This window comes from Lontra canadensis, unplaced genomic scaffold (assembly GCF_010015895.1).
Source record: "Lontra canadensis isolate GAN:19392208 unplaced genomic scaffold, GSC_riverotter_1.0 scaffold55, whole genome shotgun sequence".
Classification (NCBI taxonomy): Eukaryota; Metazoa; Chordata; class Mammalia; order Carnivora; family Mustelidae; genus Lontra; species Lontra canadensis.
Window position 1 is genome coordinate 5,396,468 of NW_022631049.1, and position 27,323 is coordinate 5,423,790.

Below are 27,323 nucleotides of genomic sequence, written 5' to 3' on the forward strand. Positions count from 1 at the left end.
TCTACTAATTTTAGGGCTTTGGGGGAAGGTTAGTTTTCTCAAGCTCTAAAATGTTTATAGCTGAGACTACTTGCACCCAGTGAGAGCTGACCTAGAAACTAGCATCAAATATTCTGTAGCCACGAAGATGAACACGAGTTCCCGGCCCTGAAATGCTGCAGTTATTGGGAGACTCCACTCATAACCCCACAGCCTCGGTGTCATGTGCATAATAGTCCTTGAGGAAGGACATTAGCCAGCTCTAATGTGGCTGTGAAATTAATTAACTGATTTAGAAGACCCATCTTCCAGAAGAGCCATAAAAGTTTATTGTGAATTGAGCGACTAGAAGATGATAAAGACAACTGGATAAAGGAAACACACCTTAAAATCATTGATTAGATTAATATCCAATCGATATATTGTGTATCCTAATGGAAATTCTATGTCAGAAGACAGTTATTATTGCTTATTATGTAATGTGAATTCCAACAGTTGGAGCAGAATTATCCACATTTGTCATTTTTTCTAGGCTTCTCTAAACTTTTTTTAAGGGGAGAATCAAGGGATAAGTTTTACTTATGAGTCAACTGGTTGACTCAGTTAACTTTGCTGGTGCTTTTTAGTCTTTTAATGGAATTTGGAGTTGAGGCGCTAGATTTTAAAGTCTTTTTCTTTTACATATGGTGTAAAAAAAATATTACCCTGAAAATATAATTTGATGACTTTTAGTGGGCTTACTCTACGGTTATAGGTGCACAGAAACCTTGAGATTAGTTTTTGCTCATCTTGTTCTCTTAAGGGTTAAAAGAACAGATGCTGATTCAGGGTAACTTAATCACTTGGTCTAAGTTACACCCTTACAGGTGGAGCCTCACGTGTAACTTGGATCTCACATTTCCCAATTTGTTCTTATGTGTCTTTCTCTTCTTCTCCCCTTTTCTCATTCACATATTTTTTTTCAATAAGTATTTGTTGAACTCTTAAGATTTTTTATTTTAGAGAGTGAGAGAGAGTACACAATGTATAGGGGCAAAGGGAGAGGGGGAGAGGGGATCACAAGCAGAAGCCTCATGGAGCATGGGGGCCATCGAGGATGCTCAATCTCGTGACCCTGAGATCACAACCTGAGCCCAAACCAGAAATAGGATGCTTAATTGACTGCACCACCCAGGTGCCCCATGAGCTCTTGAACTATTCTCAGCATTGGATGTTGACCTGAATGGATGAACCAGAGAAAATTCTCTGCCCTCATGAGTTTATATTCTAGCTTAATGCTATTCTTGTCACATCATAGGCTTTTTATTTACGCATGATACTAAAAAGATAAGTAATTTAAGTTTTTGGAGAGAAGTATGGTTAGAATTTTAATTTTAGCAGTTAGGTAAAATAAAATACATAATAGACATTTGAATGCCTCCATATTTTAAAGTGGTCTATATTGGCAAGGGGAAATTGATTTATATGTGGAGTATTTTTATCTATCGATGATGCATTCATCAATCAATGAATATTTATCCATTCTGTAGATCTATATACACATTTTTATAATGTAATATATTTTTTATAGATTTTTATTTATTTTATAGACAGAGATCACAAGTAGGCAGAGAGGCAGGCAGAGAGAGAGGAGGAAGCAGGCTCCCACTGAGTGGAGAGCCCGATGCGGGGCTTGATCCCAGGACCCTGGGACCATGACCCAAGCTGAAGGCAGAGGCTTTAACCCACTGAGCCACCCAGGCGCCCCAGTATAATGTAATAATTTTTATAAGTATTTCTCAGTTTATTTATTTTTAATTGAAATATAATTAACATATAGTGTAATATTAGTTTCAAATATCCAATACAATGAGTCCATATTTTTATACATTATCAGTGCTCATTCAATGAATATGCGTATCATTAAATTTGGTACTTCTTATAATGCAGTTAGAATAAATACTTACAATTAGAATTACTTTTTTTTTTAACCACAGCCTTTTTTTTTTTTAATTTTATTTTTTCAGTATTCCAAGATTCATTGTTTATGTACCACACCCAGTGCTCCATGCAATACATGACCTCCTTAATACCTACCACCAGGCTCACCCAACTTCCCACCCTCCTCCCCGCCAAAACCCTGTTTGTTTCTGAGTCCACAGTCTCTCATGCTTTGTCTGCCCCTCCAATTTACCCCAATTCGCTTTTCCTTTCCTTCTCCTAGGGTCCTCCATATTATTCCTTATGCTCCACAAGTAAGTGAAACCATATGATAATTGACTCTCTCTGCTTCACTTATTTCACTCAGCATAATCTCCTCCAGGCCCATCCATGTTGATACAAAAGTTGGGTATTCATCCTTTCTGATGGAGGCAATATACTCCATTGTATATATGGACCATATCTTCTTTATCCATTCATCTGTTGAAGGGCATCTTGGCTCTTTCCACAGTTTGGCGATTGTGGCCATTGCTGCTATGAACTTTGGGGTACATATGGCCCTTCTTTTCACTACATCTGTATCCTTGGAGTAAATACCCAGTAGTGCAATGAAGGGTCATAGGGAAGCTCTATTTTTAATTTTTGTGGAATCTTTGCACTGTTTTCCAAAGTGGCTGCACCAACTTGCTTTCCCACCAATAGTGTAAGAGGTTTCCCCTTTCTCCACATTCTTTCCAACACTTGTTGTTTACTGTCTTATTAATTTTGGCCGTTCTAACTGGTGGAAGGTGGTATCTCTATGTAGTTTTGATTTGAATCTCCCTGAAGGCTAATGATGAACATTTTTTCATGTGTCTGTTAGCCATTTGTATGTCTTCTTTGGAGAAGTGTCTGTTCATGTCTTCTGCCCATTTTTTGATGTGATTATCTGTTTTTTGAGTGTTGAGTTTGAGGGGTTCTTTATAGGTCTTGGATATCAGCCTTTTGTCTGTAGTGTCATTTGAGAATATCTTCTGCCATTCTGTGGGTTACCTTTTGTTTTATTGACTGTTTCCTTTGCTGTGCGGAAGCTTTTTATCTTGATGAAATCCCAAAAGTTCATTTGTGCTTTTGTTTCCTTTGCCTTTGGATACATGTCTTGAAAGAAGTTTCTGTGGCTGATTTTGAAGAGGTTACTGCCTATGTTCTCCTCTAGGATTTTGATAGATTCCTGCCTCAAATTGAGGTCTTTCAGCTATGTATAGAAGAATGAAACTTGACCATTCTCATACACAAAGATAAACTTGAAATGGAATTACTTGTTTAAAATTTAGAGAATGTCACTTACAGATTTCTGAAGTCGATGAATGCCAGTGGAGGTCTCTAACCTTCCTAGGATGAATGCCTCGCTATCAGACAGTTGAGTTGTTGAACAGTGTCACTAACTAGAAGAAAATTCTGAAGTGTCCAGAAACAAATAAGATTGCTCAAGATGAATTATATATCCATTATGGTTATTTTATGCTGAGCATATGATTACATGATAGTTTTAACCACTTTCTCAATAATAGGCATGTTTTCTGTTTCCATCCCAGAGTGATTCATGGTTCTCTAAGGATTTCCAAACTGCCTGTGTGGACAAGAGCCTGTAATGTTATTCCCTCAACCTCAATCTCTGTGCCTCTCTCTTTCTTTCATTTCTCTGGTTACTGTTATCTTTTTTCTCTGCTTGTCTAGTTGGTCTGAAGTGTTGTAAGGTGCCTTTGTTCTTCCTGTTTTCTTGTTAGTTCTGGCTTCAGTCTTCATGATGAGAGCAGATACTTCTTCACCTCTGTGGTTAAGAGTGTCAAAAGCATAAGTCTTTGGCACAGTGCCTTCCAGAAGATCTTTCCTGCCTGGGTAGACTCCTTGTTTGTTCCACTCCCAAACTTTCCCTTTCCTGCAGAAGAACAGAGAATGCAATTGAGGAGACTTCAGAAGCCAGGGGCTTTCATGCAACTGCCTCCACAGAAAGTCCTTTTGGCACTTCATCTCTGAGTGTTCCTTATCCCCACCTTGTCTGGGCAGCTAAGTACTCTGGATTTGGGGTGGTGAACTGTGGAGTTCAGGTCACCAGTAGCTGGTGCTCCAAAGTGAAGAGATGATTTCTGGGTAATTTGCAGAATTAAAAAAAAATCACCTTACTACAGTAGAGCACTCTTCATGGAACTGTTGATAGCATAACAAACCTGAGTCTCCATGTGTTCCCCTGCTCAGCAACTTAAGCTTTATAGTTTTGATGGGGAGCACATCCCACCCCCACCCCTCTGGGCTGGGCCTTGAGGCCCTGCATAGAGTTTGGCTCAGGAGAGAGGGGAAGACATCCTCAGGTAATAAGTCATGGCGAGTATTCGTCTGCCTGGAGCACAAGACTTAGTTGCTGAATAATGTATGTTTAATATATGTCAAATCAGTTCCAGATTTATAAAGGCTGGAATAGTAGATCCTTATATAGTGCAATCTACTGTCATCTCTACAGAAGGAGCAGAAGAAAGAATGAAACTAAAAAGTCACCTTTGCTCCTTCTAGTCAGAATGGGAAAAGTTATGATGGCAGAAGATAATGAAACTATTTGTTAAAATGAGATTTTTGGCTTCTCTGTTGGATTTTATTTATTCATACCACTCGGGATTTTCATCAAGAACTGAATTCAGGGTGATGTTACTTTACATATTATATGAAAGTGTTATACCTTGTTACACATATTTGAATGGGGTTGTCCACTCAGGTTCTAAATTATGCGAGTTGATCAATACCATATATGAAATTGCGTAAAAATAGTGATTAGGATAAGAACTAGTGTAGATAGTTGAATCCATATCTTACACTATTTTCCAGGGAAAGGTGATGTATTTGGAGACATCTTCTGGAAGGAAACCACCCTTGCTCACGCGTGTGCCAATGTCCGAGCACTGACATACTGTGATCTCCACATCATCAAGCGAGAAGCCTTGCTCAAAGTCCTGGACTTCTATACAGCTTTTGCAAACTCCTTCTCAAGGAATCTCACTCTTACTTGCAATCTGAGGAAACGGGTATGTTGTATGAATCTTCTTGCCCTTATTAGTATCTATAGGGTTAATATGTCATGCTCTATTAGCTGAGAAGTGCAAGACGTGTTTCATTTTGCACTTGTAAGTTCTCATTCAAGTAAAGTGACATAATTTTCTCTTCCTTTCTTTATATTTTGTTTACTTTTTAAGGAGGGGATTCCAGAGTACATGGTTCAAGACTTGGATCTTTATAATTTAAGTGTAAAAGGAAAAACAGGGTTGAAGAGAAACAAACTGTGCGCTAACGTAATTAGTTTTTGGGGTTTATAATAACTGCCATAAAAATAACATGAGTGTCTCTTACTTTATTATGTGGATTTTCTTTTCTTTTTTTTTTTTTTTTTAGGTTGGTAAGGTTAATCCAGCTGGTTGCTTATTTTATATTCCTGACTATTTAAAAACCCTTTCTCATTTAATGATTAGTTCATAAGGCTTATTTCCCTGTGAATTCTTTCCAAGCACACTATCTTAAAAAAAAATAATTAGCCACACTGACATATCCTACAAATAGGTATAGCAACTCCTAACTTTGCGCTGCTGCAGCAACTATAATATTCATGGCCATTTTCTTTTTTATTGATGAGTGTGACACAAATTTAATTTGCATAAAGAAATCTCCTAGCTATGATTTATAGGTCATTGGACATAGGCTAGGACTCTTTTATTGCCAAGAATGAAATACACATTTGGACAACTGCACTTAAGGAATTTCATCAAAGATGATTGCCTGTCTATGGTGAAGTATTTTGAAATAACAAGCTTTCCCTCCCACTGGCCCCCTAAATAGAACCTTCCCTTTGTTAACACAGAGGAGAAAAATCAAGCCAAGGTACAGATCAGCATCTCTACTGTAGATACAAACAGTATCTACAGTATCTATTATACAAATCATTATAATTCCCTACTGGCCGGGGGCGGGGGTTGTCTAGGAGAGGATAGGACTTCTGGAGGCATGCTCATACTAGCTGTGTTGTGACACGGGATCTATATTAGAATAGCATTTTCATTTTCTGTTTTTGTTCTAGTAAATGGGTATTGAGCATCCACAACCTGCTAGACAATGTGTAAAGAGTTTTCGCAAGCACAAAGACTAACTCGAGTCCTTATGCTGAAGATGTGAGTCCCTTTGTTTAAGCCAGGTGTGAACATTCTATTTTACACAATAAGTGAAACATGTACAAGTAACTGAAAGTTGAGGTTAGTGATGGATGTGGAAGAGGGCTGCCGATAGGAACTGACTGGAACTTTCTTGCTTATTCGTTAGGGAGCGTGGAGTCTCATCTAATTAGAAATATGTCTCCTTTGCTCTGTACTCTACCTTCCCCAATGACAAATTCCTCTTCTACAAGGCAGCCCATTAGATACTTGAAACTCTTATATCTTGTTAAGTCTTCTCCAATATAAATTTTTCCAGCTCTGGAGTCTTCCCACATACCACAAGATTACCGAAACCCCTATCCATCATCATTATGGTCCTCAGGACAGATCTTATTTGTCACTGTCCTCCTCGAAGCATGTTGTTTACACAGTATCTCATCTAATGTTTATAATATTCCTGTGGAATAAAGGACAGTTATTTTCCCTTCAACACATGAGGAAACTCAGGGCCAGAGGGATTAATTTCAAATCACAACTGATATATTCTCAGTGCAAGGTCTCTAGGAGGGATAATTAAGATAACTCACCAGCAGAAAATAAATTTTGGTTCTTCAGAATGAGTTTATCACAAAGCTCTCTCGCCTCTTTTTATGTTCTCTTTTGCACATCTGAGCATGTGCACACCACACACACACACACACACACACACACACACAGAGTTATGAAGGCGGAGTGCACATATTTCTGATAAGAGAAGCTAGAGACAGAAAACTCCGTGTGTATGTTTTAAAGATTTTATTTATTTGTTTAGAGAGAGAAAGAGAGTGGGTGGGGGAAGGGAAAGGGAGAGACAATCTCCAACAAACTCTCTGTTGAGCGCAGAGCCTTATATGGGGCTTGATCCTACAACCCTGAGATAATGACCTGAGCTGAAACCCAGAGTTGGACATTCAACTGACTGTGCCTGCCTGGTGCCCCTGTGTGTGTGCTTTTTTTAACAGGACCCAGAGATGGGGCCCCCTCCCTCTGCAGGGGCTGGTGCACAAGTGACATCAAATGGCTGCTTCCCTTTATAACCTGTTCCCTGTTACAACCTGTGTCACGTTTTTTTTTTTCCTTAATAATTCACCCATCCTCAAATGATGGATGGTCTCAATAACTTGGCAAAATGTGGGGATAGCTGTACTGTCAGTCAGTGTCACTTTATTCTCAGGAAAAGAAGAAGTATTCTCATAAAAAAAAAAATACCCACTGAAAAGATATCCTCCAATGACTCGTGAGAATAACTACCCTTTTGAGAGCCTCTTTTATACCCATGCACTTGAACACATTTTCTATATAATAACTGACCTTATGAAATTTCAGTCACCCACAGATGAAGCACCTCATTCCCATTCCATTGACTAAGAGGCTGATGTTGTGAGAATGGGAGAGCCAGGTGCCAAAGAAAGTATGCCTCAGGGTCTGGATTTGAATCCATCTCTGTCTGATTCTAAAATGCAGATCTTAGATGCTACCATGTTGCTTTAGCTTGCCAAAGTACTTGATTTTTTTTTCCCGCAACAATATTCCACAGACACACTCTCAACAATTTATAGTTTCTCATGCACACAGTTGCTTTCGTTTTGTTCCCCATGCAGCTATTAATAAAAGGGTATTTTGTTCTAATGGCTGTTACAGCAAGCATTCTTGCATTGAGTATGTTTTGGGAATTGGATATTTGTTGTGAGTTCTGTGATCAAGACTGTGTCCTTAGTATGCTCTTGATACCTCATAGCTATCAGAACCTCTAATTAAGGGTGTGTTTCTAGTAAGCCGGGGGAGGGGGTTTGGAACCCAGATGCTCAGCCATCACAGATTAGAGCTCTGGCCACATGAGCACGTGCAGTGTGGCTGGGTGGAGGGCTTAGCACAGTGCGGGATTCTTGGTGGTTGCCATTGCGGGAGATGTGGCAACACTTTAGCTGCCTGCCCTCCCGTCTCCATTACAGAAGAGTAAGAGATTTGTTATGCCAGCGTAGTTCCCACTAACCATCCTTAAATTCCTCTCTATACAAATTCTAGAACTAGAACTATAATTTCATGGAGTAACTACAGCAGGGGTTGGCAAACTTTCTGTGTCAAGGATCGTTCAGTAGATATTTTAGGATTTGGGGGCCACAGAACCTCTGTCTCAACTACTCAAGCTTGCCATTGTATGAAAGCAGCTGTCTTAGCTCAGGGTACCCTCACAAAATACTGTAGGCTTAAACAACAGGAATTTATTCCCCACAGTTCTGGAGGCTGAGAAGTCCAAGATCAAGGTGCTGGACCCAACTGGGTACCCCAGGGAGGACTCTTTTCTTCATGGCTTGCAGACCTTTGCCTTCTCGCTGTGGCCTCACATGGGCTGTGTGTGAGGGAGAGAGAAAGGGAAGGAGAGAGGCAGGGAGGGAGTGAGAGAGAGAGAGAGAGAGAGAGGTGGGGGGAAGAGACAGAGAAGGAAAGCTATCTCTCTAGTACCGCTTCTGATTAGGGCAGTAATCTCATCATGAGGACTCTACCCTCAGGGCCTCATCAAAACCTAATTAACTCCCAGAACCTTTTCTTCAGATATCATCACAGTGGGAGATTAGGGCTTTAAGATATGAATCTGGGGGGAATACAATTCAGTTCAGGGCAGCAGCCAAAAAGAGTATGTAAGCAACTGAGCAGAACTGTGCTTTAGTAAAACTTTACATAAACAAGTGGCTCGCACAGGCCATGTGTCCATGGCTGAAAGGAGAAGACGGGCAGTTAGCTAGGGAGCGCACGAGTCTGCACACAGAGTTCTAGTACGCTTGTATTAGAAAGCAGATCTACCACTTGTCACTCAGAGGTGATCATGAAGTGGAAAAGGCCATCCAACAGAGGCGGCTGCAGGAGCCAGGTCAGTAACAGCCACGAGGTGGGCCAGGTGCACGTGGCCGTGGAAGACTGGAATTCGCACCACCTGTAAGGGGACGGCTGCTGCTCAGTCCGCTTGCACACTGCCTTGGTGGAATGCCAGCCCAGTGTGGCTTGGTCTGCGTATTTTTTTTTTAACCCAGAGAAGCAAGAAGTAAACATTTTTATGCATAAATCACATTAGTTTGGTAACTAATTTGCTTTATTTATTTATTTATTTATTTATTTAAAGAATATGGTCAAATAGGGGTGCCTGGGTGGCTCAGTTGGTTAAGTGGCTGTCTTTCGGTTCAGGTCATGATTCCAGGGTCCTGGGACTGGGCCCCACATCAGACTCCCTGCTTAGCAGAGAGCCTGCTTCTTTCTCTTCCTCTGCCTGCCTGTGAATTTGCATAAGAAAAATTACTACATCTATTACATTTTTATTTTCTTTAGTTTCTAAGTGAAATGTAGCTTTTCCTTCCATTATGAAGGTTGGGAACAAACTACAGTATTAGTAGAAGTACCAAAAGAAATCACAGATATTTTCATATTATATTGTGTTCAAGTATTTAGGCTCAATAATTATTGTAGTTATTATAGATGTGCTCCTAAGATGACATTATTTATTGTGTTAATGAAAAAAAAGTACATAGATTACTATTTTGTGAATTTTTTTTTTTTAACAAATTTTAAACATTTATTTGAGAGAGAGCATGTGAGAGCATGAGTGCAGGGAGAGGCAGAGGGGGAGGGAGAAGCAGACTCCCCTGCTGAGCAGGAAGCCTGATTCAGGGATCAATCCCATGACCCTGGGCCTGAGCTGAAGGCAGATGCTTAACCAACTCAGCCACCCAGGCACCCTACTATTTCATGAATTATTTTTTAATATTTTGGTAACTGGATTTCATTATAATGTTTTTCATTTGCAGTACTATGTATTCTATTTTGTGCATTTAAAGCAACTTTTCTGAATTGAGGGCTGTTCTACACGTTTTACTAGACTGCTGGAGACTACTATTCCCTGTATGACAGTCCGAAACTAAACTCAGTTGAGCAAAAGGACTGGTTCGTGTAGTTTTTCAGTAATCAGAACACAATTCCATAGTTTTCAATAAGTTTAAACATATTCAGAAAAGGAGAGCAACACAGGAAGGTTGACTCACTTGTTCACTTTATGTATTTACTTACTTAATTAATAGAAAATACAATTTGCTGGAATAACAAAAATGATGTTTCTCAAGCTGAAGACCAAGCCTCAGGTGCAGGTCTGAAGAGGCAGGTGGCACATGCAGCCCAGGTGATATCTATATTTTAAAGGATTTTAATCAGATTTTTAAAGTAATTAGTGCACTTCTGCTCATTCTGTCGAGCTGTGATGCAATGGAGTTTATCATCCGTGTAAAAAGAGTTAACATAGCAGGTCTGACCGCTGTGCTTTGGAAGACCTGCTTATGAAGCGGGGCCCTTGGCTGGCTTCTGGGAACCTAGGTTTCGGGAGGGTTCCTGCCAGGCTGGTGGGTGGGAGTGCCTCACCGTGCCCACACTGTTTATTCTAACAGTGTGGTCTGTGCTAAACATTTACTTATAGCTACATTAAGTATGGTTGGGGTTTTGAGTTATTTCTAAATATTTCCTCCTCTTTCAAGCTAGCGTGAACATATTTTCCTCCAGATGGACTATTTAGATAAGAGTATGGAGTTTTATTTCTATTTTTGGTACCTCTTCTGACAAGACCCTTTGACAAAGTGTGGCTCAGAAGGTATTGGTGGGCTCAGTGGCTATCAGTATATATCGTTTGTGGCCTACAAACCTAGGGGGCATGGAGATAAAAGACCCAGTGCCTGGTCTCTGGGGGCTTGCAGTCTAACAAGAGAGTCAAATAAATCCTAACAGTCTGATAAGTGCTGTGTCAGAATTACATTCAGGGTACATGGTGGAGAGGTGGGGGGAGGGAAAGGAGTCCACCTCGCTCAGGGAGGACACAAGGAGACATTTTAGGAGGTGATGATGACACTGGCATTAGGATTTCATTTTAAGCAGAATAATGTTCTAGAGGAAGGAAGGATCTTGTAGGTGACCTGGTCCAACTTACTTTCTTTGCAGTTGAGAAACCAAGACCCAGAGAATTAAATGACTTGCTCAAGATTGCTTAGCAAACTAGCATCAGAGCTGGATGGGAATCCAAGTCCTTTGAATTCCGTGCTGCTGGGATTTTTTTGCCAGTTAGCCTCATTGGCAAGCCCTGTGTAGAAGATTGTGAGTAAAATGCAACACTTGATTGTGTTCATTTTTCACAGGGAAAAAGGAAGGTAGATGGCATGAGCTTGCATGTGATTCACAGATTGATTTTAATGTCTTTCACGCCATGATTCGGGATAAAACTAACAGCAGAGCCCCCAAACCAAGCTGTAGGCAGAGTTCAGAGTTGTGAACAGGACTCCCCATGTCAGCACGGGCCAGTGTGCATGGTGTGGCCACAGCAGGTATGTCACTGGCATTGTGAAGGGTCTCATTTTTAGTAAAAGCATGTAAGTTACATATCAGTCCTGTTTGAGAGGTATTAATAGGATAAAATACTGCCTTGCTGATAATGCTGTGGTTGTGATCCATTCTCTGCTTTCTTGTCGGTACTTTTAAGAACTGTACTGGCTGCTGCACCAGTTAGGATAAACATAGATAAAAAGAAAACTTCCCACATTAAACAAAACTTCCCATTTTTTCCCCTATCTTTGTGTTTTGAGTTATTTTCTTAAGGGTCTAGTATTTTCACATTAGAAGTTACAAAAAATATATTGACAAGTTTACTGCTCAAAGTATTACTTATTAGTGCGAAAACTGTTCATTGATGATAAAAGGGGGAGGGGGAGAGGAAGGTAGAATGACTGGAAAAAAGAAATAAAAGAATAACAAGTATTTCCACATAGAATTGGGAAAATATGAGACCTGACAGCAGGAGGCAGGGAGGGAATGAGCTGGTACCGAGAATGACTCGTTAGGAATGAGAAACAAGATTGCCATGTGGTCAATTCCAAAAATGCAAATGAAGAGATTGCTAACTGAAATTTGAAAAGAAAAAAAAAATAGTTAAGATTGCCCGATGTCAGTAGGACCAAAAATTGGGTAATATACTGAGCTTCCCTCTTAAAAGCCATATCTATTATATTAATGAGTGTGAACCCCTCTTGTGGTTCACGTTGAGTGGTCACGGCCAGGGGACTATGTGTCTTTTCATTCCGTGGCTCTGCTGAATTTGTTGCTGGTGTTGAGAAAATTTCTAAGCCAAATGGCTCCGGAGACAATGTTTCTCATACATCTACTACTGCAATGGAGCAGAGCCCCTTGGACATTGATCAGAAGTGATGCCACACTGACACTTGCCCTCAGTGGTGGTCTCAAAGAAACATTGCCACGGAGACCCATCTTGCTCCTGGTTTATACTCCTTTTTACCGAACATCTCGATGCCCTTTAGTTCAGATGCAAGCCAATTCAGGATCTGTTAACGATATTAAGGTATCCCTTGTATTAATCTGCTCAGAGTGCCATAACAAAATAACACAGACTGGGCGGTTAAAACGAAAGGTCTTGTCTGACAGTCTGGGGGCCAGAAGTCCAAGACTGCAGCGCCAGCGGGGTTGGTGTCTGGTATCCTTGCGTTGTAGGTGGCGCCTTCTTACTGTGTGCTCATCTGGCCTTTCCTTTGTACATGCATGTGAGGAAAGAACGAATGAGCTCTCTTGTGTGCCCTCTTATAAGAACCTTAATTAGAGCAGAGACCCAACCTTATGACTTCATTTAACCATACTGTTTAATTAGAAGCCATATCTCCAGGTATATCCACACTGGGAGTGGGAGCTTAAACACATGAATTTTTTGTTGTTGTTTTTAAATTAAATGTGTAGGAGCAAATTTGAGAAGTATTCTAAAACCAAAACTTAGAGCTGAACTAGGTCTGTGTTATTGGAGACACGTAGCAGCATCAACATTCAGTACCGATTTTTATTAATATTTAGGTCAGGAGTCATTATCAATACTAGCAAAACATTCTTGGGCTCCTACTGTGATTTAAGAAAGGGTTTCCATTTAAACAGAAAATTTCCCCCAAGAATGATGAATACACATTGTAAATTGGAAAAACAGAATATAGAGGTACTTCTCCCTCTACCCTATCAGGCCAGCATCCTTTTCCACAAATGGCCCTGTTCTTAGTAGAGGGTCATAGAAGCCAGCTGGCCATATTATGGGTAATGGGAGTGCCTGTCCTGTATTGTAAGGTTACAAGAGAAAGAAATATTGGGTTAGGTCCACTCTTGCAATAGCACAGGCTCGGGGCTCAGTAAATGCTTTTCTGTCCAGAAAGCATTATTATCCTGGTGAATCCATTGGCACACAGTGTCTTTCTTTCTGTAGGCAGTGAAGCATCTTTGTAACAAATTACCTTTTATGGATGGAAAACAGACTAGAATCAGAGAGCGAATGGGCTTTGAGTCCTTGCACGGTGGACGCGTGCCGCCGACTGCGTGTCTCTCAGGGGTCCATCCTGGCATCTTTGAAGAAGGGCTCTAGGATTGTCATAAGGGTGTGTCAACTTCACTCTCTTCTTTTCTTCCCCTTTTCTCCCATAGCAGCTGAAACAAAATATGGGAGTGCCTTCCTGCCACAAACCTTCAACTTTTGTCATCCCATTAAAAAGATATCACTCAAACACTGTCCACACTTGGAACAAAAGCTCATACAGTCTCCACAGAAGTCCAAAGTGTTCATTAGACTCTGTGCTTCTCTCATAGGGTCCTTTGGTTTCCTACAGACATTTTTGTTTTTTCAGCTCAACAGTGAGCTCCTCAAAGTAGGTATTTTCTGTGATCTCTTTATTGCCAATGAGCAGAGTAGTGCCTGCTGTGTGATTGAATGGGCGAGTCAGTGAATGAAGGAAAAGGAAGCAGACCTACCGGCCAGCACGGTTTTGATCCTCACTGACTGGAATAATCACTGTCGTCCAGAAAAACAAATGATACCCTTGACCATTTTGGCAAAGAGCCTTATGAGATAGGATTATGCAAAGGGCCATTACTAATTAGTGTTAAAACACAATTAGAGTTAACGTCCAGCTGCAGCTTTGAGCCACACATGCCGGCAGATTCCGCACAAGGCAGCCGTCTCTGCAGCCTGCTCAGAGCACAGCAATCTTGACTTCATTGTGTGAATTTAGACCACCTGATGGCAGGGGACTTGGAAGAACAAACTTGTTTTCTCGGTTTCCTTTGAAGAATCTGCATACGCCCTTGGATCTGAGCAGGGGGCATTTAGAATTTTCATTCCCTTCACTGATCATCAGGCTTGCAAATTCACTGCGAACTCCTTGGACTGCATCTCTGTGCCCTTCTGGGCGGTGGCTTGTAGCAGTTGCCCTTCCAAACTGATGGAGCTTGCTGCCTTGCAGTTTTCACACCGCACAGGCTGTCTCATTTGAGCTTCAAGTCCACACTGTAGGGAAGGGACTTGCTCGTGGCCACACGGCTCATCTGATCACTGCTCTGTTGTTCCAGCCTCCGTGTCGCAGCTCCAAGCTGGCTCATGTTCCACTGATGATGGTTATAAGAGGCCGACTTTCAGCAATTCCAGAAGTTTATCATGTGCATTTAGAGGAAGCAGAGACTTCATTATGCAGTCTTTTGATTCCTTAAGCTGCTTCTATTCAGGGCTCTCTTGATCCGCTTCCAGATCTGCTTCCAGAATAAAATCTTTTCCACATTTAGTTACCAGGACGTAGGTTCACAGATCCCTCAGTCTTCGGTGATGCCTCCAAAGCACTATTTAAGGACAGAGTTTCTCAAGTTTCACCCCCGGGGTGGGGGGGTGTGGTGGGGAGCAGGACTCCATCATTTATCAACATATTGGACAGTAGATTATACAGTCTGTTTGATAGCTCCTATTTTCCAAACTGGAGTTTATTTTTATTGTACGAAAATATGTATTCTAATAGTAAATGAGGGGCATGAATAAGCCTTTAGTATAGTCAGAAGAGTATTTAACTAACATAAGAAGGTAAGTATTTTATAGATCAGTTTTTCTTGGGAATCTTCAAAGTAGCCAACTGTCCACTTGAAAAATTTGTTTTTATTTTAGGGCTGAATCCTGCCTGACAATAGTGCCTTTTTTAGGGTCATCATAGCTGGATACCAGACTGTTCATTCCACGTATCTACCACTTCTTAATTTTCAACCATTACTCTTTGATGAGGGGCCTCCAGAAGCACAGAGCTTTCATACCATCTTCATTGAAAGGAAAACTCTCCTTTGAATGAACAAAGCAAGGATTTCTATTAGTAGTAAGACTGAAAGGTATATAATAGTTGCTTCCCTAGTTCCTTTTGGTACTGATTTGAATTTTAAATACATGCAATTTTCCCTATACTACTTTCTTATGTATCTTTTTCCTTCTCTGTTGTGGAGAAAGAAGTCAATGGATCACCTCTGTCATTGTCTATATAGTATACATATAGATAGATAGATGTACATATATATGAAAAATACAAAATATATGATATATAATAAGTGTGTATTTTACATATATGTTACATATATTTATTTTACATATGTGTGTGTGTATCAATACACACACACACACACACATACACACACAGACAGAGTTTGGATCTGTTCACAGATCTGTATTTCAGTATATTTTCAGGCAGAGCTCTTTTGTCGGGGGTGGGGTCCTCCCTCCCCAGTCCCCAAGATAACATCTAAATTTGATTACATAGTTTGTCCCTGTAGGGATTTCTTGCCTTCACTTTTTGAACTTAATTCAGTGACCCGGCTTTTTCTGTCCTCTCAGGAGCCTGAGAAAATATTGAACTCAATAGACATGTATTCAAAAGGTTTCCATGCTGATTCTGAGAAGTAGCTTTTGTAACACTTTACAACAGATTTTGAAAGGTTATTCAGAAGAGGGGTTTCAAGATGTTTACAGTGAATTCAGTGAATTCAGACTATTGTTAAAAAAAGTAAAATAGGGCACCTGGGTGGCTCAGTTGTTTGAGCCTTCGGCTCAGGTTGTGATCCCGGAGGCCTGGGATCAAGTCTGCATCTGGCTCCCAGCTCCATGGGGAGTCTGCTTCTCCCTCTGACCTTCTCCCCTCTCATGCTCTCTCTCACTGTCTCTCTCTTAAATAAATAAAATCTTTTTAAAAAAATAAGATAAATGTTGCATTAAAATATATCAACATATATAGACCAGAAAGCATTTTAGAGCATTATATACATTTTGCAAATGAACAAAAGTTGAGATCTGCTCTGTAGTCAGACTGAATTCTTAATAGTTAACTATTATGACCAAAGTAGAATCTGTCTTCCTGGAATGTCTGTCTCTTTTCCCATCTGAGAGGTGCATTTCATAGATTTTGACATTCCAATCAAGTTATCTTCCCCAAAGGAATCAAATCAAGTCTTCCTACCAAATAATCAGAGACACTCAGATGACCCAGTGAGGCTACAGTAATTTCTCCCAGAGAAAATCATTCATTTTCTGCCTCTTCTTTCTGAATCAGGTTATACTTGATTTACCCAACACTTTCAGAAGTTGGCATTTGATTTCACTGGAGTTTGCCCTGTGTCCCCAGTTTGATCCTCCAGAGAGTGATGTCATCTGTAGGAGTTCAGCAGAGCTGCCGTCCCCAAGGAAACTCACTGTGTGGGAGGCAGACTGCAGAGTAAAGATGGTAACTGCTCATTTTGCAGGTCGGAAGCTGCTAGGTTCCCCTGACAGCAGCTCACGGAAGTAATGCCAGGCACTGGACCCTGTCTGGGAATTGTCTAGTCATGACGACTTTATGTGGTCGTCAATGGCATCATAATCCCAGCATGTTAAATGGGTAATAGGTAAAATAGGTCCTTTGGGAGTTAGTTTCCAGTGACAGGAAGACACATAACCCCTCTTGAGTGAGAAAAGAGAGTTTCCTAATGTTCGAAAATTGAGAAACCGGGATGTGGAATGACCCACTTAGCCACTGGAGAGTGCAATGTTACGTGGGGAAGGGTCTGCTGTGCCAGGAAAAGCCAGCACAAGAGATCAGATCTGGCCTTCTGGATTTATAATTCCATCAAATGAGGCTGACTGCTGGCTTGTTGATAGCAACATTTCCACACCTGACAGTCACGAAATGGCTTGTTACTGTAATCATCAGGAAGACTTTCTCCATAGGCTGTTGGAAGTGGGAATGGGGGTGTAGAGTCAAGAAAGTGCCTGGTAGGGGGGGCTCAGTCCCTTTATTCTAATGCAGCTGATTTCTGAAGTGTTTGCAAAGAAGGTCGCAATATGGCTTTTCGCCCTGGTGAAGAAACTATGAGAGAGTTGGATTTGGTTGCTTTGCCAGGCTGAAAAATCTCTGTTTTGCGGCTCCTAGGCCATTCTGCTTGGCACATTCCTTTTAGAAGGGTGTTTTTAATTGTGAGCCAGCAATTCTATGGAGGTTGACAATGTTAATGAAGCTCAAACAATGCTGAGAGAGAGAGAGAGAGAGAGAGAACTTTAAAAATTCAAAGAACCATCAAGACAAGTCTGTCAGCAGGAAAGACTTGCAACAAATGTAATTATATGAAAATGTATCTGATGCTTGAGGGTAAGCTGGCTTTACTATACCAAACAGCATAAAAGACAGGTGAATTTCCAGTTTTTGAGTAAATTCAATAAAACCTATCAGTCTCTTTCTGGGAAGCACAGGCGTCTCAGTATTTTCCATGGTCGAATATACATACCCCACAATTAATTTACCATTGATGTCTTAGAACTGCCAGTTATCCAGGTATTTTTTTCATTTTGTCCAAATCCCTTTCAGAAAAATATCACCAATTTAGAAAACTACTACTTGTAGTGGTAGGAGTCTGTAGTCAGGTGTGTTCTAGTCTGTCAAAGATGCAGCCGATTATTTTGATTAAAGAGGATCAGAGATGCATTTAATACCACACCAAAATAAAACCAAACTAATGTGAGTGACCGGGGCTATGATAAAGACAAACTATAACCATTCATACAGCAACAAAAGTGGTTATTTTCAATGGAGAGCAAGGCCAAAGGTGTTCTTTTATCAAGATATAAAAATACTTCGGTTCTCTAAACTAAAAATTTGAGATCACATCTTTAAAATATGGGACAGTGAAATCATTAAAATTAAGACAAATGGAAGACAACTCGGGAAAAAATTACATTATGAAACTTGAATTGCTATTTTATAAAAGATACTAATCACTTTATCCTGTGACTTTGACTCCTTCCTCAAGGATCAGCTCCGTCCCCACTATCTCCATTCTCCTCCCGTCCTCCAGCTTCTTGTGACCTCTCCTTTCTCAGTACTCCTGTACCATGCACCACTGTAGCATGTTCTTCAGTGTTACTCTGTGTTGCTTTGCTGGGTTATATGTATTCAATAGATACCCTGTCTCCATGCATTGGTTATTAAGCTATTAAAGATAGAGAAAGGTCTATTATCCCATATCTCCAACTGTTCTTTGCACTCTAGCACTCCAGTGACATTTGTTTTGATTGAATAAATAATACTTTTGCGGAGTTCATTGATTTAAAGCAATGTGTGCTGTTTCCCTTTCTAGTAGTAGAGCCTGATGCCCATGGAGGAGTAGGCAGTGAGGGGAAAGTAGCAGGAAAAGAGGCATCTGATTTATTTTTTAAAAAATTCTGGTAATTATTAGGATAGTTGTGAATGTAGACTTAAGAATTTGAAAAGATTATACTTCTGAGAAATTAGAAAATTCTTTGCAAAATTAAACATTAAAAATTCAGACTTGCCATTGGATTACTGTGAGCAAATACATCTTAACTGGTTAAACCTTGTCCAAAAATAGTAAAGGGAAATGGCAATATTTGGGATTCTCCAGGAGGCACTTGAATTATTTCTTTGCTAGAATTAGACATGCAATTTAGTATAAGTCTTTGGTTGTTTTGGTGAAGGAAAAGGAGGAAAGCATGTCCCAAACCCCTGGCTCCTTCACTCTTAAACAACTGTTGGCAGAAGTTGGCCATAGCTTCCACCCAATTCAAAAATAAAAGCGATCCTTTTTACACTGATAGGCTAGGGGCATCTATGCTTGTTCCCAAGGGATGTTTTAACACCTCTCTTTGAAAGGACTAGAAAGCCAGCTTCAAGTTCAAGTGTGTGATCTTGAGTGTGCACATGAGTTTATCACAATACCTCTGTTCGTACATCTATAAAAAGAAATTAACAGTAGCCAATAAATATCCATGGAGTGCTTCTTACATGCCAGGCACTTTTCTAAATGAGGAATATCTAGGAGTGAATAAACCAGATAGTTCCCTGTCCTCATGGAGCTTAGGATCTAGTACCTCCCTCACAGACTTGTTGTAGTAAGTGCATACAGACTGTCCCACATGAGGTTTTAGTGAATGTTAGTGGTGATGGTGCCAAAGATGATGGAGATGAAGAGAGTGATAAGGACCCACTTCAGAAATGGCAGTACCTGACAGGTGCCCATGATTCTCTCCCAAAATTCTAATGGGAAGAGAAGATCTGGTAGTATCAGTTGTCTGTCAGTCACCAGTGATAAGAAAGTTAGAGAAGTGTTAGCAAAGCACCTCAGTCTAATCTCTGCAGAAGATAGAATCCCCTTCTTGTAAACAAAATGTAACAGGTAATGGCGAGGAATTCCTTACACAGCAATAAAACATGCTGAAAATTGCAGAAATAAACATTGCTATACTTGCCCCAAATAATGTTGAGTTTTCCCAAAGGAAATGCATACTTTCTTCTGTTAACACAAAACAATAGCTATCTCTACCTCTTTCTAAACCCCACACATTTAGTATAACTTCTGTTGGAGGTGAACTCCCAGCTGTGGTCTCTGACATTGGATGAAATGATTTGGCTGAAGATACATATTAAAAGAATAGGCAGGAGTTGGGACCTCAAGTCCAGTTCTTGGCACTTGTCACTCACACATTGCATTTCTGTAACCTAGGTTAATGGGCAAGGTCCATGCTCTGTTTTGTTGTGTGTGCTAAGGTTAGCATTAGGCAATGTACTTTGATCTAAAAACTTGCACTTTAACTATAGGTTCTAAACTTATGCTGAATTATATCTATTGAGTTTGAGCATTCTGCTGTCCATTGAACTACTCTTCCCAACCATTCTCCTGTGGCTATAGAAACAATTACTACCTAAATGTGTTTGCCTTTGTGGACGACACTCAGGGAAAGCATTAGGAAAAATGGAAAAAAAGCTTTCCTATCTGTGTCTAGTATTAACCCAGTAGTTTTGTAAACCAGGAGCTAAGTTTGTTCTTTTATTTAGAACCCAAAACTAAGGTTGCATTGCACTTTTAGAAGTGAAAAGTAACATTTTCTTTCATATTTTTTAAAATTTCACCTGCCTTTAACATTAGGATATCTCTGAAGATACCCTATTTTATTTTTAAAAAACAATACTATTTGCATCTATTCATCTGCTTGTGAAAGAACGTAATAAAGAAAGGCCATTGGCCTGTGAAGAAAGAGAAATATTGCTAGAACAGGCTCATTCCACTAGTCAGATCTGTTAAAGAAAAGGTGAGCTAATAACTTTCTTTTTAATAATATTTGCTGCAGGAAAAATTTGCTCATTTTGTTCATGTTTGACATTTCATAAAAAAGTAAAATTCGTTTTTAATGAAAAATATTCCACAGGGTTACTAATTAAAAGAAATGCAGGAAGAAAGATCCATCACTTAAAAAAAGAGCAACTCATGAATAAGAGAAAGTCTCCAGTCAAAAATACAGCTCAGGGAAATGCTCTCAGGATTGCTGGCTGGCAGGGGCACCAGTGTAACCCAACCCCATATCCTGGATGGCACCCCTGGGTCACCTGGGTCACCTGGGCATGAGATGCTTTTGCAACAAAGCTTTGGTAAACTTCAGATAGTAGCTCCTTGAGCTTATTGCTTGAATCTTTGATTATACTTCTTATTTTTGGCCCTTGTTCTCATCAAATTGTAAACTACTTGAGGCCCAAGATTGTGAATAATGTAATCATAGCACCTAGAGTAGTATTTTGTACTCTAATGTTCAAAAAATGTTTGGCGGGTGAGTAGAATCAATATGTGAGTGCCTCCTATTTACAAGAGGACTGAATATAGTTATTATTATGTGGATTTATGCTCCCCTAACATAAATAATATCTCTAGGGAAAGGTTAAAAAGGCTAGAATTGTTTATTTAGAATTGAAGAGAAGTTAATGCTATTAAAAAAAATCTTCAATAGAGCATGGTTGTGAGAAAATTGTAACATGTATTTTCTCTTCGGTGAATTCGTAGTTTCCTTTCACCTCCCGCAACCTCTTATCTTCCTCCATCCCCACTCCCTACAAACCTTATTCTCCACACAGTTTTTTGGAGCTTAGAAATAGCCACTCTTCTGCCAAGTCTGACATCTATCTTTTGGGGCATTGTGGAGGTACGAGGGACCCAAGATAGAATATTCCTATGTTCAGCCCATATTTGGAACCAATGAGAGATCAAGATATGATTATTACTAGAAAGCCTTGGGAGGATATGGCTTTAGGACTTTATCAAGTGGACTTTCTACATGTTAGCCCTGAGTCAGGCGTATTTACCATCCAGGCACTAGTCTGGCTGGGAAACTAAAGCTCTTCTGTAATATGGCAGAACCTGCTTAGATACACGCATGCCTCACTAGATGGGCCAGATGCTCTGTCTCTGCAGGAAGGACTCCTCAGAAGGGGAGAGGAAATGGATAGGCTCAGCTTCTTTTTCCAACCTCACTAACCAGAGAGATGGCTTCTCTTCTGGGGAAAAGGAAGTGAGAGATGGAGGAAAATGTTAGGAATGTTAGCCCAGAAGTCACATCATTTGGATACATCATGAGGGGAGAATAAGTATTCTTATTCATAGTATCATAAAATCATAGTACTTATGAATCATTTATAACATACAGGCATAATACCCATATGCGTAAAATATATAACATTTATAACATGTATAAAATTCATAACAAATACATATAAATATATAAGAATACATATGTATATAACACATACATAATGTGCACAGTACATATTACATATGTCTGTTTACAATTTAAAAGACTATGTGATCTCTGCCAGTGGAATTCCAGACAAAGAGATTATGACCTGAAGGATTGCAGGTAACATGAAGGAGTTGCCCTATGGCCGTGGACCTTTTGGGGGATGATTTAGATCAGACCATCAGGAGAAGTGAGGATTATGGACTAAGTACTCCGGAATCACTTGGGTGCAGACTCTTGGGTCCCACTTCAGATACCCAAGCATAGTTAGCAGTTATGGGGGATAAGGATTCACTTCAGGTGATTCACGTGACCAGCAGGACTGGAAAGCTATTGCCAGGGCAGTAACTAACTGCCTGACCTTCACGTGTCCAGGGGATTGTGATCACCTAGCCACCCCCGCTCACCCGGAAAGGAGAGAGAGAAAATGACTCAGCTATAAGGTGATTTCGATTATGAATGAAGCTGTCCTGACAATAAGGGTGACCAGGCCAATGGCTGCTCTGTATGGAAATTGTCAGTAGTTCCAAGCATGCAGCATTTTCTACCTAGAGAGTTTACCTAGAGATTCCTGGCACTCACATCCGTGCTGGGACCTAGGATCCGTATGGGAAGCAGGAGTAATATTGTCCAGTCTGTCTGTCTTCTCATGGACCTCCATGATAAATAGTCTAGCCCTCACCAAAGTTCAGCCCCCATTCAGCCTTTATTCCGAGGGTCTCTCTGGCCCCTTGCCTTGAACCAAAGTCCTTCTTCTGAGGATTGTTTAAACAAAAATAAAGAAAACATATGTTATTAGTTCTCTGAATGTTTTAAACCATATATCATATAGGTATTAAGTTCATACTTGTTCACAGAGCTGATGGACTTGGGACTTTTGAACACCCCATACAGTGTTAGATATTCTGAGGAAAGACTGCTTTTATAGGAAAGCCAGACTCAGCTTAACACTGATTTTAGGTTAAAGTTGCCTTTTCTAAGACAACTATCATATGATCTCCCTGATATGAGGGAGAGGAGATGCAACATGGGGGTTAAGGGGGTAGGAGAAGAGTAAATGAAGGAAGATGGGATTGGGAGGGAGATAAACCATAAGTGACTCTTAATCTCACAAAACAAACTGAGGGTTGCTGGGGGGAGGGGGGTTGGGAGAGGGGGGTGGGGTTATTATGGACATTGGGGAGGGTATGTGCTATGGTGAGTGCTGTGAAGTGTGTAAACCTGGCGATTCACAGACCTGTACCCCTGGGGAAAAAAATATATGTTTATAAAAAATAAAAAAAAAATCAAGAAAAAAAAAAGTTGCCTTTTCTAGGATGACAGCCTCTCGTAGTGTGAAGACAACATGTTATTCTTTAGAAGACAGAAGCTGCTGCTCTGACTGGGACAACACAGGGCTGAGGATGGGGGGACAGATGACATTTCGAGACTTTCCACCTCATGAGCTTGTGATCTACTTAGATAAACTGAGTAACCCGTCACGGACTTGATTTGCCACACAGGATAACTTCTATGCATTAAAAACCAGGAGATCTGACCTTCACTCTGTGAGCAACTAGTGTAATGTCAGTATCCCAAGGGGAAGCAAAGTGGTAAAGAACTCCCTCTGCTAGACTCCAGTCAAAACAAAACTGTAGAGGCAAAGACTAAATTGAAGAGATCTGCTGGTATGTTCTCAGAAGTATCTCCCTGGCTTCTCATCCTACTTTCCCACTTTCCTTCTCTCTCCCTCTCTCTCTCTCACCTTCAGCCCAACAGTCTTTTGGATTAGAGGTGTTTTGAAAGCTAGGTTTTACTTGCTTCAAAGACTCCAATTCTCCATCTCATGGTAATAAGCATGTAGTGTGGAAAGAAAGCCCCTGCTGTTTTAGCCATCTCAAATCAGAGGAGGTTTTCTCAGAGGCCTCTGAATGGTTGCTTGGGTGAGTGACGGGCTGTGATTTCTGACTATAGTGTGAAGTTTGGTGCCAGTTGTTAAGGAGAGTGAGTTTTCATTTAGTTATTCTGCTTGTTACAGCAGAGTGTATAATCTCATGTGGTTATACTTCCTTTCTCAAAGATATTTTGTCATTCTTTAATATCCCAGACCAGATTTCCTCTTGCTCTCGCTCCTTCTCCTCTCTCTTTTCCCATATATATATAATTTTTCTTTTACTTGATTTGATGTCAGGAAACCTATTTGGTAGTATTCTGAGACTATCTGTGATAATATGGAAAAAAATTATTGACTAGGAATTAAAAAATCTATGTTTTAATCATGGAAACATTTCTTACTTTCTTCTTTCCTTGGGTGACTGACCACCTTAACCTCTTGTGCCTCAATTTGATTATCTTTAAAACTGGAATAATTATAACATCTGACATCTCCATAACTCTTAGAGTTTTGAAATCTGTTGAAAATGCAGTCTTTTTACATTACTTCAGGAAACAGATCATTGCTCCATTTTATAAATTAGAAAAACCAAGTCCTACAGAAACAGAGTAACTTGCTAAGATCCCTCAATGTTAGATGGCAAAGTAACAGTCCTGGAACCAAAACCCGAATCTTCAGAAAGTTGACTAATTTTGCTTTTATAAATGTGTCTTACAGAGCTCAAAGAACTACTGTGAGCAGTAAGTAAGGTAACAGCAGAAAGGTTTTTGTTTTTGTTTTTGTTTTTTAAGATTTTATTTATTTAAGACAATGAGAGAGCACATGCAGGGGGAGCAGTAGAAGGAGAGAGAGAAGCAGGCTAAGCAGGGTAAGAAGTAGAAGGAGAGGGAGAAGCAAGCTCCCCACCAAGCAGGGAGCCCAATATGGGACTTGATCTCCAGATCCCGGGATCATGACCTGAGCTGAAGGTAGACGCCCAACCATTCAAGCCACCCAGATGCCTCAACAGAAGGGTTAAAAAAAAAAAAAAATCAATAGTTACACAAATGTAAAGTAATATTTAGTAAGGTGGAATTGTCTTTACAAGAAATCCTTCAATATTCTTACTTTTCCCTTTAGTTCCCAGAGGTTAGAAGAGTTTAAAGCTGATACAGGATAAAGAAATTAATATAGAGACATACCTTTGGTTGGCAGTTCAAGAACTTAATTCTTGGGTGCCTGGGTGGCTCATTCGGTTAAGCATCTGACTTCAGCTCAAGTCATGATCCTGGGGTCCTGGGATTGAGCCCCACGTCGGGCTCCCTGCTTAGCAGGGAGCCTGCTTCTCCCTTTCCCTCTGCCTGCACCTCCCCCTGCTTGTGTTCTCTCTCTCTGTCAAATAAATAAAGTTCTTAAAGAACAAAACAAAACAAAACAACTTAATTCTTTATTGCTTTGTTGAGTCGCCATCCCAAACCAGGCTGAGGCTGTTTCTTGGCTCTTCTATGGGATAAAGACCACACTGACAGCTCCTATGTATATGGGGTGCTCTGCAGCCAGCTTTCTCATCCTGGATAAGAGAGCTTTCTTTCAAAGCCTGTACCATTCAGCAAATTTCTGGTGACTTCCACAGCCATGCTCAGGAGAAACATTAGCCACTTTTAAATAAGAACCTGTCATTGCTCACCTTGAGGCCACCACGAATTGTTCGTGTGAAGAAATGATTTCTTTGCAAATTGAGCCCTGCCATTCACAGCTTCTGTCCTTATGAGTTTTGATGATGGCCTCATATTTGAACCACTTGGTTTTCTTTGCAGTGTTCTGATGCATATACCCTGTTCTTCCTAAGTGGCAATCACTCCGGCTTTTTACTGCTTCTGATCTACTGTGGAGGATGGTTGCCTAGCTCCTCTTGGTCGCTTAGCTCCTTATGATGTCCCTAATATGTGGATGTCACATATATCATGTATACCTGACATATGTCCTCCAAATCTGGTGGAAATGAGTCTGCTTTTGCGAGATGTGGTGGTAGATTAAAACAGATAATTTGATTTATATAAATTTAGAAACATGAAACAGCAAGTTTGGAAGTTGTAAGTTGTAAGTTGTAAGTTCAACTTCGGTGGTGTGGTGGTTCAGCTACCAGCATGGTTTCTCAATGGACTACAGAGCTTTCTAAAGACAAAGAGACTGCTGTAGATTGAATGTGTCCCCTGACCTCCAGAATTCATATGTTGAAATCCTAACCCTAAGGTGACGGTATGAGGAGGTAAGGCTTTTGGGAGGTGATTAGGACCCAAGAGCAGAGCCCTAAAGGACAGAATTAGTGCCCTTATAAAAGAGACCTGGGAAAGATCCCTTTGCCCTGTGCTCTGTGATGGCACAGAGAGAAGGAGCCCTGTGAAGCAGAAAACAGCCCTTCACCAGACGTGGAAGCTGCCGCATGTGGTCTTGATCTCTTCAGCCTCCAGAATGGGGAGAAATAAATTTCTGCTATTGATAAGCCACTCAGTTTAGAATATGTCTGTTATAAAAGCTCTAACAGACTAAGAGAAGCCCATCCAACCAACAAATATGTGTTGAGTGACTACTGTGTGACAAAAAGTGGCGATGGAATAAAAAGGAATAATAATAAAGTGAGAACCCTCTTTTTAGCATCTGTTTCATTCTGAGAAATAAATTGCCAAGATATAGGCACTGAATGGAACACATCCAGAGAATTTGACCCTCTGTGATGCAGGGTCATAGCAAATACAGGTGGTAAAGGGCCATCCCAGCCTCTAGCTGGACATCTAGCTGGTGTTTGTAAAGGTAAAGATGAGTTTGTGTTTTGAGACTGATTTCTTACTTTCACCTTGACAGATGAGGCAGGGAATCTTGGAGTGCTGCAAGCAGTGTTTTTCCACCCAGGCTGCCTGTTAGAATCGCTCCTGAGCTTTGGGGAAAAAAAAGTCTGATGCTGAGCCTCACCGTAGAGATTCTAATTTAAATTGGTTTGGGATAAGGCATAAGTATCTTTTTTTTTTTTTTAATTGTTCTCAGTGATTTTAATGCGCAGCCAATGTTGAAATCTATTGTACTAGATTAGTGATTCAGAATCCACGGGGGCAGGGAAGGGGGTGAGGGGTGAAGGAGGGGGTGGAGGGAGAGGGGAGGGGATTGGTTAAAATTTAGATTCCTGGGACTGGCCTTCAAAGATTCGGGTTTGGTTGGTCTGAAGTGGGACCCCGGAATCTACCGTAAATGATGATAATTTGGATGCTTCTTGGAAAACACTTTGAGAAACACCCCTTGTAAGCTTGAATTACTTGCAATCTCATCTGCTACCTTGTGGGGACCAGACTAGAGATTTCAGTTCACTAAAAGTGAGTATCTAAACTCATCCTTCTCAGATAGCTACAGGAAACAAATGTAGCGATTTATTCCTTCTTTTTTTAAAAAAAATGTCTGG

General features: G+C 40.4%; 1 protein-coding gene across 1 annotated transcript in view; it reads left to right on the top strand.

The window, feature by feature from the left end:
• The window catches only part of KCNH5 (potassium voltage-gated channel subfamily H member 5), a 314,829-nt gene that overhangs the window by 252,154 nt on the left and 35,352 nt on the right, over nt 1-27,323 (top strand). Inside the window, exon 10 of the mRNA XM_032875242.1 lies at nt 4,756-4,952. Coding sequence (XP_032731133.1) covers nt 4,756-4,952 — 197 coding nt within the window. The remainder of the gene's footprint in view (nt 1-4,755; nt 4,953-27,323) is intronic.